The sequence below is a fragment of the Pantherophis guttatus genome, chromosome 5, assembly GCF_059756535.1.
Source record: "Pantherophis guttatus breed Tessera chromosome 5, ASM5975653v1, whole genome shotgun sequence".
NCBI lineage: Eukaryota > Metazoa > Chordata > Lepidosauria > Squamata > Colubridae > Pantherophis > Pantherophis guttatus.
In genome coordinates this window covers 96439395-96452204 of record NC_142067.1, presented here as the reverse complement: position 1 = coordinate 96452204, position 12810 = coordinate 96439395, and the positions used below count along the sequence as shown (strand labels likewise).

At 38.6% G+C, this 12810-nt stretch overlaps 1 protein-coding gene across 1 annotated transcript; it reads right to left on the bottom strand.

The window, feature by feature from the left end:
• Positions 1-10701: 10701 nt before the first annotated feature.
• LOC148113535 (protein spire homolog 1-like) lies at positions 10702-12124 on the bottom strand. Its single transcript, XM_087871581.1, has one exon. It carries the CDS (start codon positions 12107-12109, stop codon positions 10853-10855), a length of 1257 nt encoding a protein of 418 aa, XP_087727707.1. The 5' UTR covers positions 12110-12124; the 3' UTR covers positions 10702-10852.
• Positions 12125-12810: the final 686 nt, after the last annotated feature.

The following is a 12810-nucleotide window of genomic DNA, read 5'->3' as shown; positions in this document are numbered from 1 at the left end:
AAAAGGAAATTAGCTATTATGAAAGCTGATATAGAAATCTCAGACTTCTTAAATATGCCAAGGGAGGGGATGACGTCCAGCCCTCTTCATCCTTATTTATCCACACAGATAGATGTGTGGAGCAGGATGGTAGTTGACTCTTAGCTCATTAGCAGACCCAAAGCCTTTTTATCCACTTTCCCTAGAGTTGTGATGGTGAACCTATGGCACACGTGCCAGAGGTGGCACACAGAGCCCTCTCTGTGGGCATGCCATCTGGTCTTCGTGTTTCTGGCACTCCGGCATGTGTGAAGACCAGCTGTCCGGTGGGCATACGCATGCCAGAAACCTGAAGACCAGGTGGCTGGCGCGCGCATCCGCATTGGCCAGCTGGTCTTCAAGTTTCTGGGACTGTGGCACACATGCACGCCCGTGCACATATGTGTTCCAATGTAGGCACTTTTTGCCAAAAAGACCCGCCATCACTGCCCTACAGACTTCCTGAGCACTTGAGATAGCTATCAGGATGCTACAGAAAACTGAAGGGACTTTAAATCATCTCCACAAAACAGCTTCAGAAAGTAATGGTTTAATGATTGTCAGATTTTCTAATAGTCGGGCTGGACATGATCCTCAGTCTCATCTAGTTATTGACCTGGTACTAAAGAGAAATATGGCATGCATAAATAATCATTTCTCTGTAATAGTACGGCTTATTAATAAGTGAAATCTGGCTTCCTGTTGTGGTGAATGAAACAGATTGCTTTGCTTGCATACTGCTGTTGTTCAGTGAATAGGGTAGAGACCTGCTGGCCTTCCTTTCTGAGATTTCACCACCACCCAGCCAAAACTTTCAGTATTTTTTCTTCAATTATGTAAACAGCTATGTAGTACACAGCTACGGACACAGCAACACAGAAGAATGTGGTGGGTACCATCCTTCTTTCCTTTCATCCAGTTGTGTCAGTATCCCTTTTACATTGTTATTATTAGTATAGTATAAATTTTGTATAGTATAAATTTTGTAGTAAATTAATTGATTTAAGAAATACTACAGGTATCAACAATGATAGCTAACCAAGTATCTAATGTGAAACACTTCTACCTGTATAGCATTAGACAGGGCTGGCCCAGGTATTCTCGAAGATAAAGACCAGATAGCCTTTCCCCATATTATGCCCTAGAAAAGGTACGCGAACTTCATATTTGTAGGATCTTGGTTCATAACTAACAATTATCTACTGCATCACAATAGCAGAAACCTGGTCTGGTATAATAAAGTTTCATAATAGTGTGTCACAATGAGTTCCTCATCATCGGCTCTGCTGCCTTACTCTCTAAAATAGTTAGGCTGCAAAGAAGAATTTACAATTAAAATGATAAAGAACATCTGTGTAAAACTTTGGATAGCCTGTCATATACAGGGGAAAAACAGCTTGTTGGTAGTAAGTTGGAGAGAAAAAAACTGTAGGCTCTTTTTTATTATTAGGTCATAAGAAACCCAGGATGTAAACACAATTTATCACACAGTCTTTTAAAATGTTCAGAAGAAAACTAAGCAGGATGTGCTGCAATTAAGGTTTATAAGATAACTTCTCATTCTACAGTTGTTTTTAATTAGTTAGAGTTATATCAAGTTTTAATTTCTCTGGGGTTTCTATGAATGTACCGGAAAATATCTGCTAGAAAACCATGCCACAAGATTCAGCAATCAAGAATTCAATGCACTTATAACAAAACTACAATTTCTTCTGTTTTTTACTTTATAGCCTGCATTCTTCTGAACCAAAAGAAGGAAACAAATAATAAATCCATTTAAATTTCATAACACTTTAGTTAGTACCATGCAGATTACTTTAAAAGATGGAAAGTAATATATCTTGGGGAGGGGGTTACAAAACTAGTCCTCATTTAGCAACCACAATTAGGACTGGCAGTTCCGTTGTTCAGCAAAATAGTTGCTAAATCAAACAACTGTCCTTATCTTAATTTAGCTTTCCTTTGCTTTACAGACCTGCAGATTGTAAATGCAAGGATTGGTTATAAAGTTCCTTTTTCCTCACTATTGTAACTGCAAAAAGTTGTTAAATGAGGCATTTGCTAAAGAAGGACTACCAATAATTCCTTAGCAGCTTCCATACATTCACACAAATCTAAAGAACAGTTCTGTGGTGGTGGTCTTTAACCCTTTAGTTCCCTAAAGGCTGAAAAGCAATTATTTTGTTTTTTCTAAGGCCTGCTTAAGCCTTTTTGCTTTGACCACTCTCGGTTTCCAGCAAATCTGAGGTTAGGTTGTTTTCACAATCTCTCCTACTTATTTAATACTTCATTTTCTCTCTGTATTGACCTTCCAAGTAGACAAGACATGATAAAATGAATGAATTTTACTTTATTGTAAGGCTACCTTAACAAAATCTTGCAAGTCTAAAAGTACAAATCTCCTGCCATGTCTTTTTAGTGCCTGATAAGTTGGGGTGGAAACTTTCTAAATTTCTTTTTGGCCCCATTATTCAGTTGCCGGCTCCTCCTCCTTTTATCTGATCGTTCCCTAGGCAGCATTTCTACCCACCCACCCCTTTTTCCAAAGTTGTTATCACATTCTATTATAAACAGTTTACTTAGAATAGAAATTGGACTTATGGGCCTACAGTTCTTGAATTATCCTCGAGTTTCCTTTTGAAGGGAACTACCGTGAGTTATTATTTGCCATTTAAGGATCAAAAGTTTGATTTAAGGAAAAAGCTGTTTAGGGTTTTTTTTTTTTTTTTGGGTGTGTGTGTGTGTGAAGAAATGAAATATGTTTTTTACAAACTTGCATTATTTATTCTTATATATTAGATATTTGCTCAGGTAGCCTTCCTGAAAACCGGTTTAGATATAGATGTCTACAAATAATTTATTTGTTGCATTTTTGACTAATTGTGAAGAGCATAGTGATTATAGAATTGATGCTATTTTCTGCTTGTTCTGGTGTCTCCTATAAGTATTCTAGGTGATGTTTAAACAATACAGACATAGGGAATGTAATAAGAAATTCACACCAAAATAATCACATTTTAAAAGATGAATTTATTTTCTAACCAGGAAGATTATTTAAGAAATGTATACAAGGTTTTACCCAAAATGTAGGCAAACCTATCCATTTTTGCAGAAACTTTTTGTTAAAAATTAGTAATGCAAGACATTAAAAACAGGCTAAAATAGTAATTTATAATAATGTCTGCAACTTTTGATTGCTTGGAGAAGTATCCCAGAGCCTTTCATTATTTCCACATAACCACAGGATAATCGCTCTCTCGCAGATTCAAAAAAGCCAGGCCCTCCTACAAAGTGCTGATAAAATTCTTTCAAAATTTGGCACCTGGCTGCTCACTTTGAAAACTCTGGAGCTGAAGGCACATGCGGGTATAGAGTTCTGAAAGAAGGCTTCAGCCCTACCCACTGATCTTGCTGGTGTACATTTGGACAGTTGACTAAACCTGTGCATCTAAATATCTGCCAACATGACTCCCAGCAATGCCTTGATTGGCATTGGATCTCCTGCCAGCCGATGATGTGAAGAAAAGAATAGGCAGCAGCATAGCCAGGTGGTTTAACCACAGATTTTATCGTGCACGTCGCAAGGTGATGTCAGCATTCCAAGTAACGCAGCCATAGAAAGCAGAACTCTGAGGCAGGTGGATTCCTCAATGAACAATTTATTGGATACATCATATTGGCACAACTGGTGAAAGCCGACTCTGAAAGTTCCCGCGGCTTTCACCTAATTAAAAAAGTAAGATTTCCCCACTCCCCCGAGTCACTGGTCATGCTGCCCAATCAAGGTGCTGGCCAGTTGCTTGGTTACTTCACTTCTCCTCTGGCCAGCCACTTGTGACAATGTTCTTGGTTCCCACAGGAAAATGTTTTGTTTTGGCTACAAAATCCCATCTAGCTATTTCCTCCCTCCCCATCCCTTTATTCTGCTTTGTGGCAACCCTGAAGCCTCAAAGATGGCCTCAGCCAAGTTTACTTCAGGGTTGACAGGTGTAGGAGAACAGCAGGTAGAGCTGGTGTGTGTGTGTGGAACTAAATGCATCAATTTAGAGTTGCCACAAGAAATCCAAGTCCAGCCTCCCTCGCCCGCCCCAATTCCATTCATCCTTATCTATCGCCAATTTAATATCGAACTTTAATTGACTTATGTATAGGTTGGAATATATCTTCAAAGTGCAGTGCGTGCACTTCTGAACTAGTAGGGAAGGTAAGTAGACTTCACCTCTGGAGCAGACTCAAGAAAGCCTCTGACTTTCAGGATCAACCATCCCCCAGGTCTCTCATCTTCAGGAACTGCTTTATTTCTTCAAGTATCTAAAGAGATTTTCCATCCCTATTGGTCTAGAACAACGAGGCTTTCTTTTTGTCCTCTTTGATAACTGCTGCATATGTGTTGTGCTATGTTACTATATCTATTGTTTGCAAGTTTAGTATATTTATGCATTAATCTGATAAGCATTCTTTTGAATTTCCTTCTGCATTTCATACGAGTTTCTGTTACTGTGATTTTAAATTCTAAGAAATTTAAGTGAGAATACTTTTTTAGCTTCCTTATACTTAATTCTCTTATTTTTTAGAAGTGTTGTCTTTTCTCTTTAAATATAACAGCTTGAACTTTCTGGGCAAGTTTCCATTGCCATTTAAATTGAACTTGTAAATACATGTGAATCGCCAGCTGGCTCAATAAAACATATATCTCACATTAATTCCTAAATAATTCCTGTTGTTTGGAATTATATCCACATAGTGATCTATCAAATACTAAGTCCTTTGAATAACCACTCAAAGGCAGGCGCTTACATTATCTTTCTTTCTCCTGAACTTACATAAATCTAATTGATGATGTAAGGCAAGTTGATTTTTCCCATTATTACAACACTTTCCATTTGAATTTCATTCCAAGATGACTTGTCAAGTTTTGGTAAAAGCCACAGGCTATAGTTCTGGTGTTAATATATTTTTGGCACTGCTATTTCCTCCCACTGTGGGTTCTGTGACATAATATATTAATGTGGTTTCTATCTTATTAGATTCTATGTCCTCCATAGGACTCTGCTTCCTCTTCAAAAACTGTCCCTAGCCTTTCTATAGATTTTATTTTGAAGAGTAAGTACAACTTATTCTTTCTGTTCTAGAGAACATCTCTATACCAAATATGTGTGTGCGTGTGTATGATGATATTGGGTAACTTTAATTTCAATTCCCAGCACAGATTTTTTTATACACTTTTTCTTCCATCAACACAAATGGAATGAAACAACTTGTAATAGTTTTGTAAACTATTCATCACTGAAGCTTACTAGAAACTGGATCATTATGACAGTGAATCAGCCACCACTAAGAAGACATATTTGTTGCCTCAAAGTCACTTGGGTTGTAGTTACAATGCTGAATATAAGAGAAAGTTCAAACTAACTATTGGCCTTTTGCCAACAGCATGCAGCTTCTTCCAAAACAAATTAGTCTACAGTGTGTCTGGGTGGAAGAACTGTATTTCACAATCATGGTCCTTAGCACCACCAGGAGAAATGATCCAACTCCAGTCCCAAGGTCAGTATGAGATGAGCATGCTTCACCGAATATTTATATCACAGCATTCTGTTATCAAAAGATTCTGTAGGATTTTGATCTTTGGGGAAGAATATTTTAGATTATATTCTAAGGATGCAGTGATAGCATAAGCATCTTGTTTTCCTCCCATAATTACTTGCAAAATGTAGGTGAGCTCTAACTCTGTATGACTTGTGTGGAACAGAAAAATGAATGCTAGGAAATTTTGAGAGATGAAAAATAGGCTCCCCTATCTTTCTCCAGGCACTGAAGAGCAATAAACAGTTATTGCCACAGTGGAACTGAAAAATTAGACATGAAAACATAGTGAGGCTATATTTCGGACATAGGTCTGCAAAGTGGTGAGAAGAGTCGGAACCACCAATAGCTTGTTATGCATTTAGATGAAAGGATAAAAACAGGTAAAGTATGGAGATCTGACATTTTAGACTGCCAGGCTAGAGTGGGTTCCTTTCCTTAAGGAAAATACAGTACTTGATCAATGACAAAACATATACCAAACATCCTTGGTTTTCCCTAAGCTTAGTTATTTGCTTGCAGAGGTTTCATTACCAATTAGATAACATCAATGCTAGTGAAGGTGACGTTTACTTTCTGTTTATACATAGTAATTTGCCCTGCCAGTCTGGTTTTCTTTTTGTTAGTTCCTTGATTAGGGTATTGTTTTCTGCTTGTTTATTTGGTGTTAATCACTAATTATCTGGACATAGGATGCCGTAGAGCAGTGTTTCTCAACCTTGGAAGCTTGAAAATGGGTGGACTTCAACTCCCAGAATCCCCTAGCCAGCGCTGCTGGCTGGGAGATTCTGGGAGTTGAAGTCCACCATCTTCAAGCTACCCAGGTTGAGAAACACTGCCGTAGAGGATGTTCTGGTCTTTTTGTTACCTTCTTAGTTTTTTATTGTTTGTTTTGAATGGTATGTAAATGTAGTTTATGTCTATGTCTTTAAAAACAGGCTTCCAGGAATTCTTAGCATTATTGGATTTAGCCTGGTCCGGGGTGAAATGCTACCAGTTCGGTAGTAAAAAAAATGCTTAAAAAGTTTTTAAAAAAGTTCTGATGATTGTGCATTTCATTTACTACCGGTTTTCCAAACTACTCAAAATTTCTGCTACCGGTTCTCCAGAACTGGTCAGAACCTGCTGAAACCCACTTCTGGTCCATATGTTGTGAGATTGAGGCATTTTCATTGTGTCTTCTGACTGTGTGTTGGTGTTCAAGCTCAGAGAGCACCAAAAACTCCACCATTCAACACTGAGCCACATATATTCTCTTCAATTGGAAATTTGCATTATTCCTCAAACTAGAACATATGAAATATTTCACTTAAATATTTCATATTTAATTTTACTGGTTTACTTATTTTGATAAGGGCCTGGATTTTTTCCCCCATTATTATTTCCTAGAGAATTCACAGGCACTAAGGTACAAATATAGTAATAAACTACTGAAGGACTTCCTGTAAAAAAAGTATTTCTCTGCTATAGTCAACATTTAAAAAGTTAAGCACAGTGTTGTGACTATCAGATTCTTCAAGAATGAGTAATACCTACTGTAGCAACCAAACAAATGTTTGTTTTAACAGGTAAAGTCATCTTTTGTTTTATCAGGTAAAATCATCTTTTGACTTTGTGTTTGTGTGAGTCTCTCTCTTTCTCCCCTCCCCCCTTGTCTCTGTATGTGTGTGTATTCCTCTCTAATGTCTAAATTCAATTACTGAATTATATTTCTTACAAAACTTATCAGTATTATCTTCTGGTTGCTGACAGCAAAAGCTAAATTACAACTTCAGTTATTATGGGTTGCGTCTGATTTATCTGCTAACAAAAACATGTAACACATGCTTTGTATAAAAGAAGTATGTTCAAAAGCTTTGAAATACCTGGAAGAGCTTTTGAAGAGAGCTTCCTTTCTCCTTGGATGTTGGCCGGGATTGAAGCTGGAATCTGTTTGGGGAGGAGGAAACTTTCCTGCTGTGCTTGACATTTTCCCATAGCCGGTACTGACAGTTCATGGCTTACAAAGGTTTTCTTGATAAATAGAGCAGCAGTTGTAGATTTTGGCTGCACTCCTGCACTCTGCACTCATAAAAGCATGAATCAACAGAAATGCTTATGTATTTACGAGAATCACTTTTTCCTATTTGGTTGGTCTGGTTTGAAAGATTGGTACGTAGGAATTACAAAATGTACTGTAAATAACATGGCTACTCAAAAATATACTTATATACTACCAAAACTCTCCTACCATATTTCCCTGAAAATAAGACCCGGTCTTATTTTCTGTTAGGCTTGAAAATAAGCACTCAGGCTTATTTGCAGGGAGGTTTTAATTTTTTTAAGTGCAGGAGGCGGTGAGGGTGGGATCCTATGGGAGTGGGAGCACAGCTACTGCTGGCCCTGCCCTCTCTATCTCACTGTCTGCTTGCCTGTGGCTGCAACAGGCCAAGTTCTCGGCATGACCCGGCCTCCACCCGCCCTGCCTGCTGGCCCAGCTGCTGCTGGGACACTCCTTGGCCATAGCAGGCGCCTTGCTGGCTCCCAAGCGGCTGCCTATGCTTCTGCTGGCCTTGTGGGGGCTCTTTGCCCTCTTGGTAGGGCGGGCGGAGGCCAGGGCATGCCGAGAGCTTGGTCCCGATTGAGTCCATGGGCAAGGAGACAGGGGGACGGAGACGACGGGACCAGTGGTAGCTGCCCAAACACTTTCCCACCATTTCTCCATCTGGGCAAAAAGTGTTTGGTCACCAATGGGGCACTTGGGAACAGAGATTCGCTCCATTCCAAGCACCCCATAAGTGACCAAATACTTTTCGCCTGGATGGAGAAATGACAGAGACTCAAAGTGATTAGCTCCATTTCCAACTGTCCCCTTTGCAAGCCGACTAAACTTTGTCTCCCTGTGGGCGAAAAGTGTGCAGCAGAGGCAGAGGCAGAGGCAATCATTTGTATTACATCTTTTCTTCAGAAGAGAAGTAGCTACAATAGTGGCTTAAAAAGCAAGCCTGCCAATGCATGACTTCAAAAAGAACAGAACTAGCACTGGAGGCCATCACATCCAGGGCTCTTTAGCTTCTTTTGTGACACCCAGCAGTGCTACACAACCGCCTTTGACACAACTTTCACAGCATGCAACATTCAGATACATAGGAAACAGCATGACAAATAGATACGTATCTCACAATGCCAATAACATATGTCCCAAGACTGGCAGGATATCATCATTATTTCTTTATATATTTATCTGTGGCATTTATAGCCGGGTTGGCTAAGTACAGAATATAAGGAAAAGAATATATTTAATAAATATGCATTAATATGTATTCATCAGCCTTCTCTGTATTAAATTTTTTATTAAGGAGGAGGAGGAGAAAAGGAATATAAATTAAATGACATAATTCTTTTTTAAATTATTTTATTTTCCTAGACTTCTGGCAAATATCTCTGAGCAGGGTACATCCCAACCTGGATAAATTGGGTTAAAAACAATACAATCAAAAGAAAAATAAATAACTTTTCATAGCCTACTTGTAGAACCAGGAACAGTCATCAGCCTAACTCCAAGACAAGACGATCTAAAGCTGACAATGTATACACTGAACCTGCTGAACATCATATTTAACCACCGCATGAGTTTTTAGTATAAAAAATAATAGATGCAAAGCATGGCCTGGGAATATATCTGGAGGTAATGCCAGATGTAATGATAGAGTAGTTCATAGGAAGGGCATTTCATAGGCTAATAAGTAGCTTCTCACATTCTTAATTGACAGCCTGTTTTGCAGCCATGCTTAATAAATGTTCAGTGTGTTAACTACAAAACTTTATAAACCTGTCACCGTGTATGGACATGTCATGGCAGCATATTGCATATTTTTTTTTTGTTGTCACATTTCTATGCCGCCCAACTCCCAAGGGACTCTATCTGGTGATCATTCCAGGAAACACTGTGTTTATTCCTATAGGTTTAATAAAGCTTGTGATGATCATAATTTTGATATTTTTGGAACTATAAGCGGGAGTAAGAAACTCAAAATTAATGTTTGCAAGCTTTGAAAACTATTTTTTGTTCCACAAAAAGTAGATATTATGTTTATGTTGGAATAGGTAGATACCAGGGGTGGGTTCTACTTACCTTTACTACCGGTTTGCAACGGGGCTGCGCATGCGTGCGAGTGAAGCAAGCAAGCACGCGCACGCTTCTGCGCAGGTGCAGAAGCATTTTCATGATGTCAGGGTCAGTGGGCGGAGCCTCCCGCCATTTTTACTACTGGTTCTATAGAACTGGTGCGAACCGGGAGTAACCCACCACTGGTAGATACATGCCAACAAACCAAAGAATTATTTTTATACCTGCCCTGTAAAATTCTAAATCATATGGCAGTAATAATAAGAAGTGGAGAAAATAATAAAATACAAAGACCTGCAAAATAGAAGTAGAACCAAATCTAATCCAAATGTCTAGCTGGAAGTGTGATGAACCATAATAATAATATCTAAAAATGACCTCAAAGATTTATTTACAGTTTATTAAAACTTCCTTTTTATCTGACTTGTCCATGAATAACTTTAAACCATAGTCTCCCAATTGATCTAGAACAGCAGTGTCCAACACGCATCATCACATGACATATCATGACTTTTTCCCCCTTTGCTAAACTGGGGATGGGCATGGCCAGCGTGTGACGCATCCAGCCCATGAGCCATGAGTTTTTTTTATTATTATTATTTTATTTTGATTTATATGCTGCCCTTCTCTGGAGACTCAGGGCGGCTTACAATGTGTTAAGCAATAGCCTTCATACTTTTGTATATTTTATACAAAGTCAGCTTATTGCCCCCACAAACCGGGTCCTCATTTTACCTACCTTAGAAAGGATGGAAGGCTGAGTCAACCTTGAGCCTGGTGAGAATTGAACTTGCAGTAATTGCAGGCAGTTGGAAGCTAAATACTACCTTTAACAGTAGCATTAGTATGTTGCGCCACTAGGCTCCTGAGTTTGACACCCCTGATCTAGAAATTTGTAGGTTTAGTTTCTTTTTTTTTCTCTCTCTCTTTTTTTTTTAAAGTATTTATTGATTGCATGTAAAAAGATGTATATGATTTTTTCATTTTTTCTTTAATAAGTATAGTTTTTCAGATCAGGTTAATAGAATTCGTCCCGTTGGGTGAGAAGAGAAAAAATAAAAAAATAACAAGGATCAATTCATTTCAGTCTGTAAGATCACTGGTTTACATTTGTCCAATTTTGCACAGCAGTAAAAACCATTATTCCAATTCAGTCCATGACAGGCGTCTTTTTCTACAGGGAGAATGATGGGACAGCATCTCCAGAAGGTATTGCTCACATTTGATACAGATGTCCATGGAAGGCCAATCCATCATACTTTTTATGCGGCCGGCAAAGGGTGGTGTTAAGCAATGGGGTTCAAACACAAGAGGTACTCTTGATGAATCCCACTGTTCTACTTCAAGCTGTGCAGCTTTTTGGTTGTGCAGGCCTTGATCATCTTCCTTGTCCAGTTGTATTGCTTTAAAGACGTTAAGCGGAAGGCGTGCACAAGGTCTGACTGGCATAGACATTTTGATGCAGCAATCTTTGCAGATGACACTGCTGCAGAGATGACACACATAAGGCCATATAAAGAATTGGTTGTGACAAAGGAGACAAAGCTCAGCCCTTGAAGGAAGATTACTTGTTTCTCTTTGGCAGGAATCTTTTATTTCTAAATATCTTGTTCCCATTAAATCTGCAATGCTTGGTAATGACCATCTTAAACATGTCCGATTGTAAGTAGGTGACAACTTGGTTTCTGATCCCCTGCCATCCTCACATAACTCTCTAAGTTTTATTTTTAGTTCCAAATCTGAGTGAATGCAGCTCGGTCGTGTTTTTTTAGCTTTTGAGAGGTTAATACTGATGTTTTGTTCAGCGATTATACTATTATGTGGAGAATCCAAGACGAACTTCTGAATATCTCCCTTATCATTGTTGCTACCTTTCTGTTCAAAGATAGGTCGAAGTTTAGGTGGATTTTTCACTTCCATCATAAGCTGCTCATGCAGGCTGAATTTTCGACAGGTCTTCTCCTTCAATTTCCATACTGATACTGCATGGAGGCTGTAGCGTTTGTTTTTGATATCATCCACCACCATACTGTAGGGTGAAAGGATACCTTCTCCTGGAGGAATGCTGTGCAGAGTTTTCCCCATAACCTTCTGCAGTCTCATACTTTTCCAATTGTTTGTCTTCTGTGTGGCAGAACAGTCTTCTACCTCCATTCTTCCCAAATACTCTTTGCAACTCTGTATGGTTAATGTAAGTTTCTGAAGCTCAAGGTACTCAGAGAACAGCATTTGGCAGATGGTTGTATAATGACTGGCAGCTTCGGATGGTCTGTGAAAGTGATCCTCACAGATCTTGATTACATCCTGTAAAGCAACTGCGGTGTTTGAGGTCTCTGCGTTCAGTTTGAGCATAAATGTTATTAGCTTTGCCAGGGACTCGCTCAACTCTCTCTCCATATGGCTCTCGATTCCCCAGTCAAGAGCTTTGTAGATCAATTTTCCTAATGATTCTGTCAACTTATCTTCTAAAATCTCTCTTGGCTGTTGATTTATGTGACCATCATAGTTATGTTTGATAGGGAAAGATATACTACCGTCAGAATGAATATAGAGTTCATCAATATCTGAAATCTGCATCTGTACTACAGAATCCAGTCCCTGAGCTAATATCTGATTCATTTTACAACAACAGTGAAAGCAAATAGCCCAGGCTTGTTCTTCACTTATGGGCTGTTTATAAAATCTTAGAAACTGAGCTAGAGAGACCTTAGTGATATCCTTTGTATTAACCATTGTAATTGCTGGTTTTGTCCTTTCTTCCCCTCTGCATAGTACTAAGTGAAATCTTTACAACTCAGCAAGTACTTTCCGAAATTTGTAGGTTTAGTTTCATATTCAAGATGGTATGCACTACATGGGATTCTAGATGAATTAATTTTTCAGGAAATATTGTCTGAATTAACTTAGAAAATCTTTCCGAGATGCCATTTGCTTGTTCTGGCACATCATTTATCCTTTTGGGAAAAATACCTCACCTAGAATTTTCACAGTTCTCCATGACATAATGCATGACTAGCTGCTGCCTGTTCTTTATATCTAACATCTTTCAGTAACTATAGAAATGAAAGAGATTATTTCTTCTTTGTCTGAGTTCAAAA

What these genes read in the sequence shown, in the direction of transcription:
- LOC148113535 (XM_087871581.1), bottom strand. Translation starts at nt 12,109, where the DNA reads ATGGAGAGAGAGTTGAGCGAGTCCCTGGCAAAGCTAATAACATTTATG.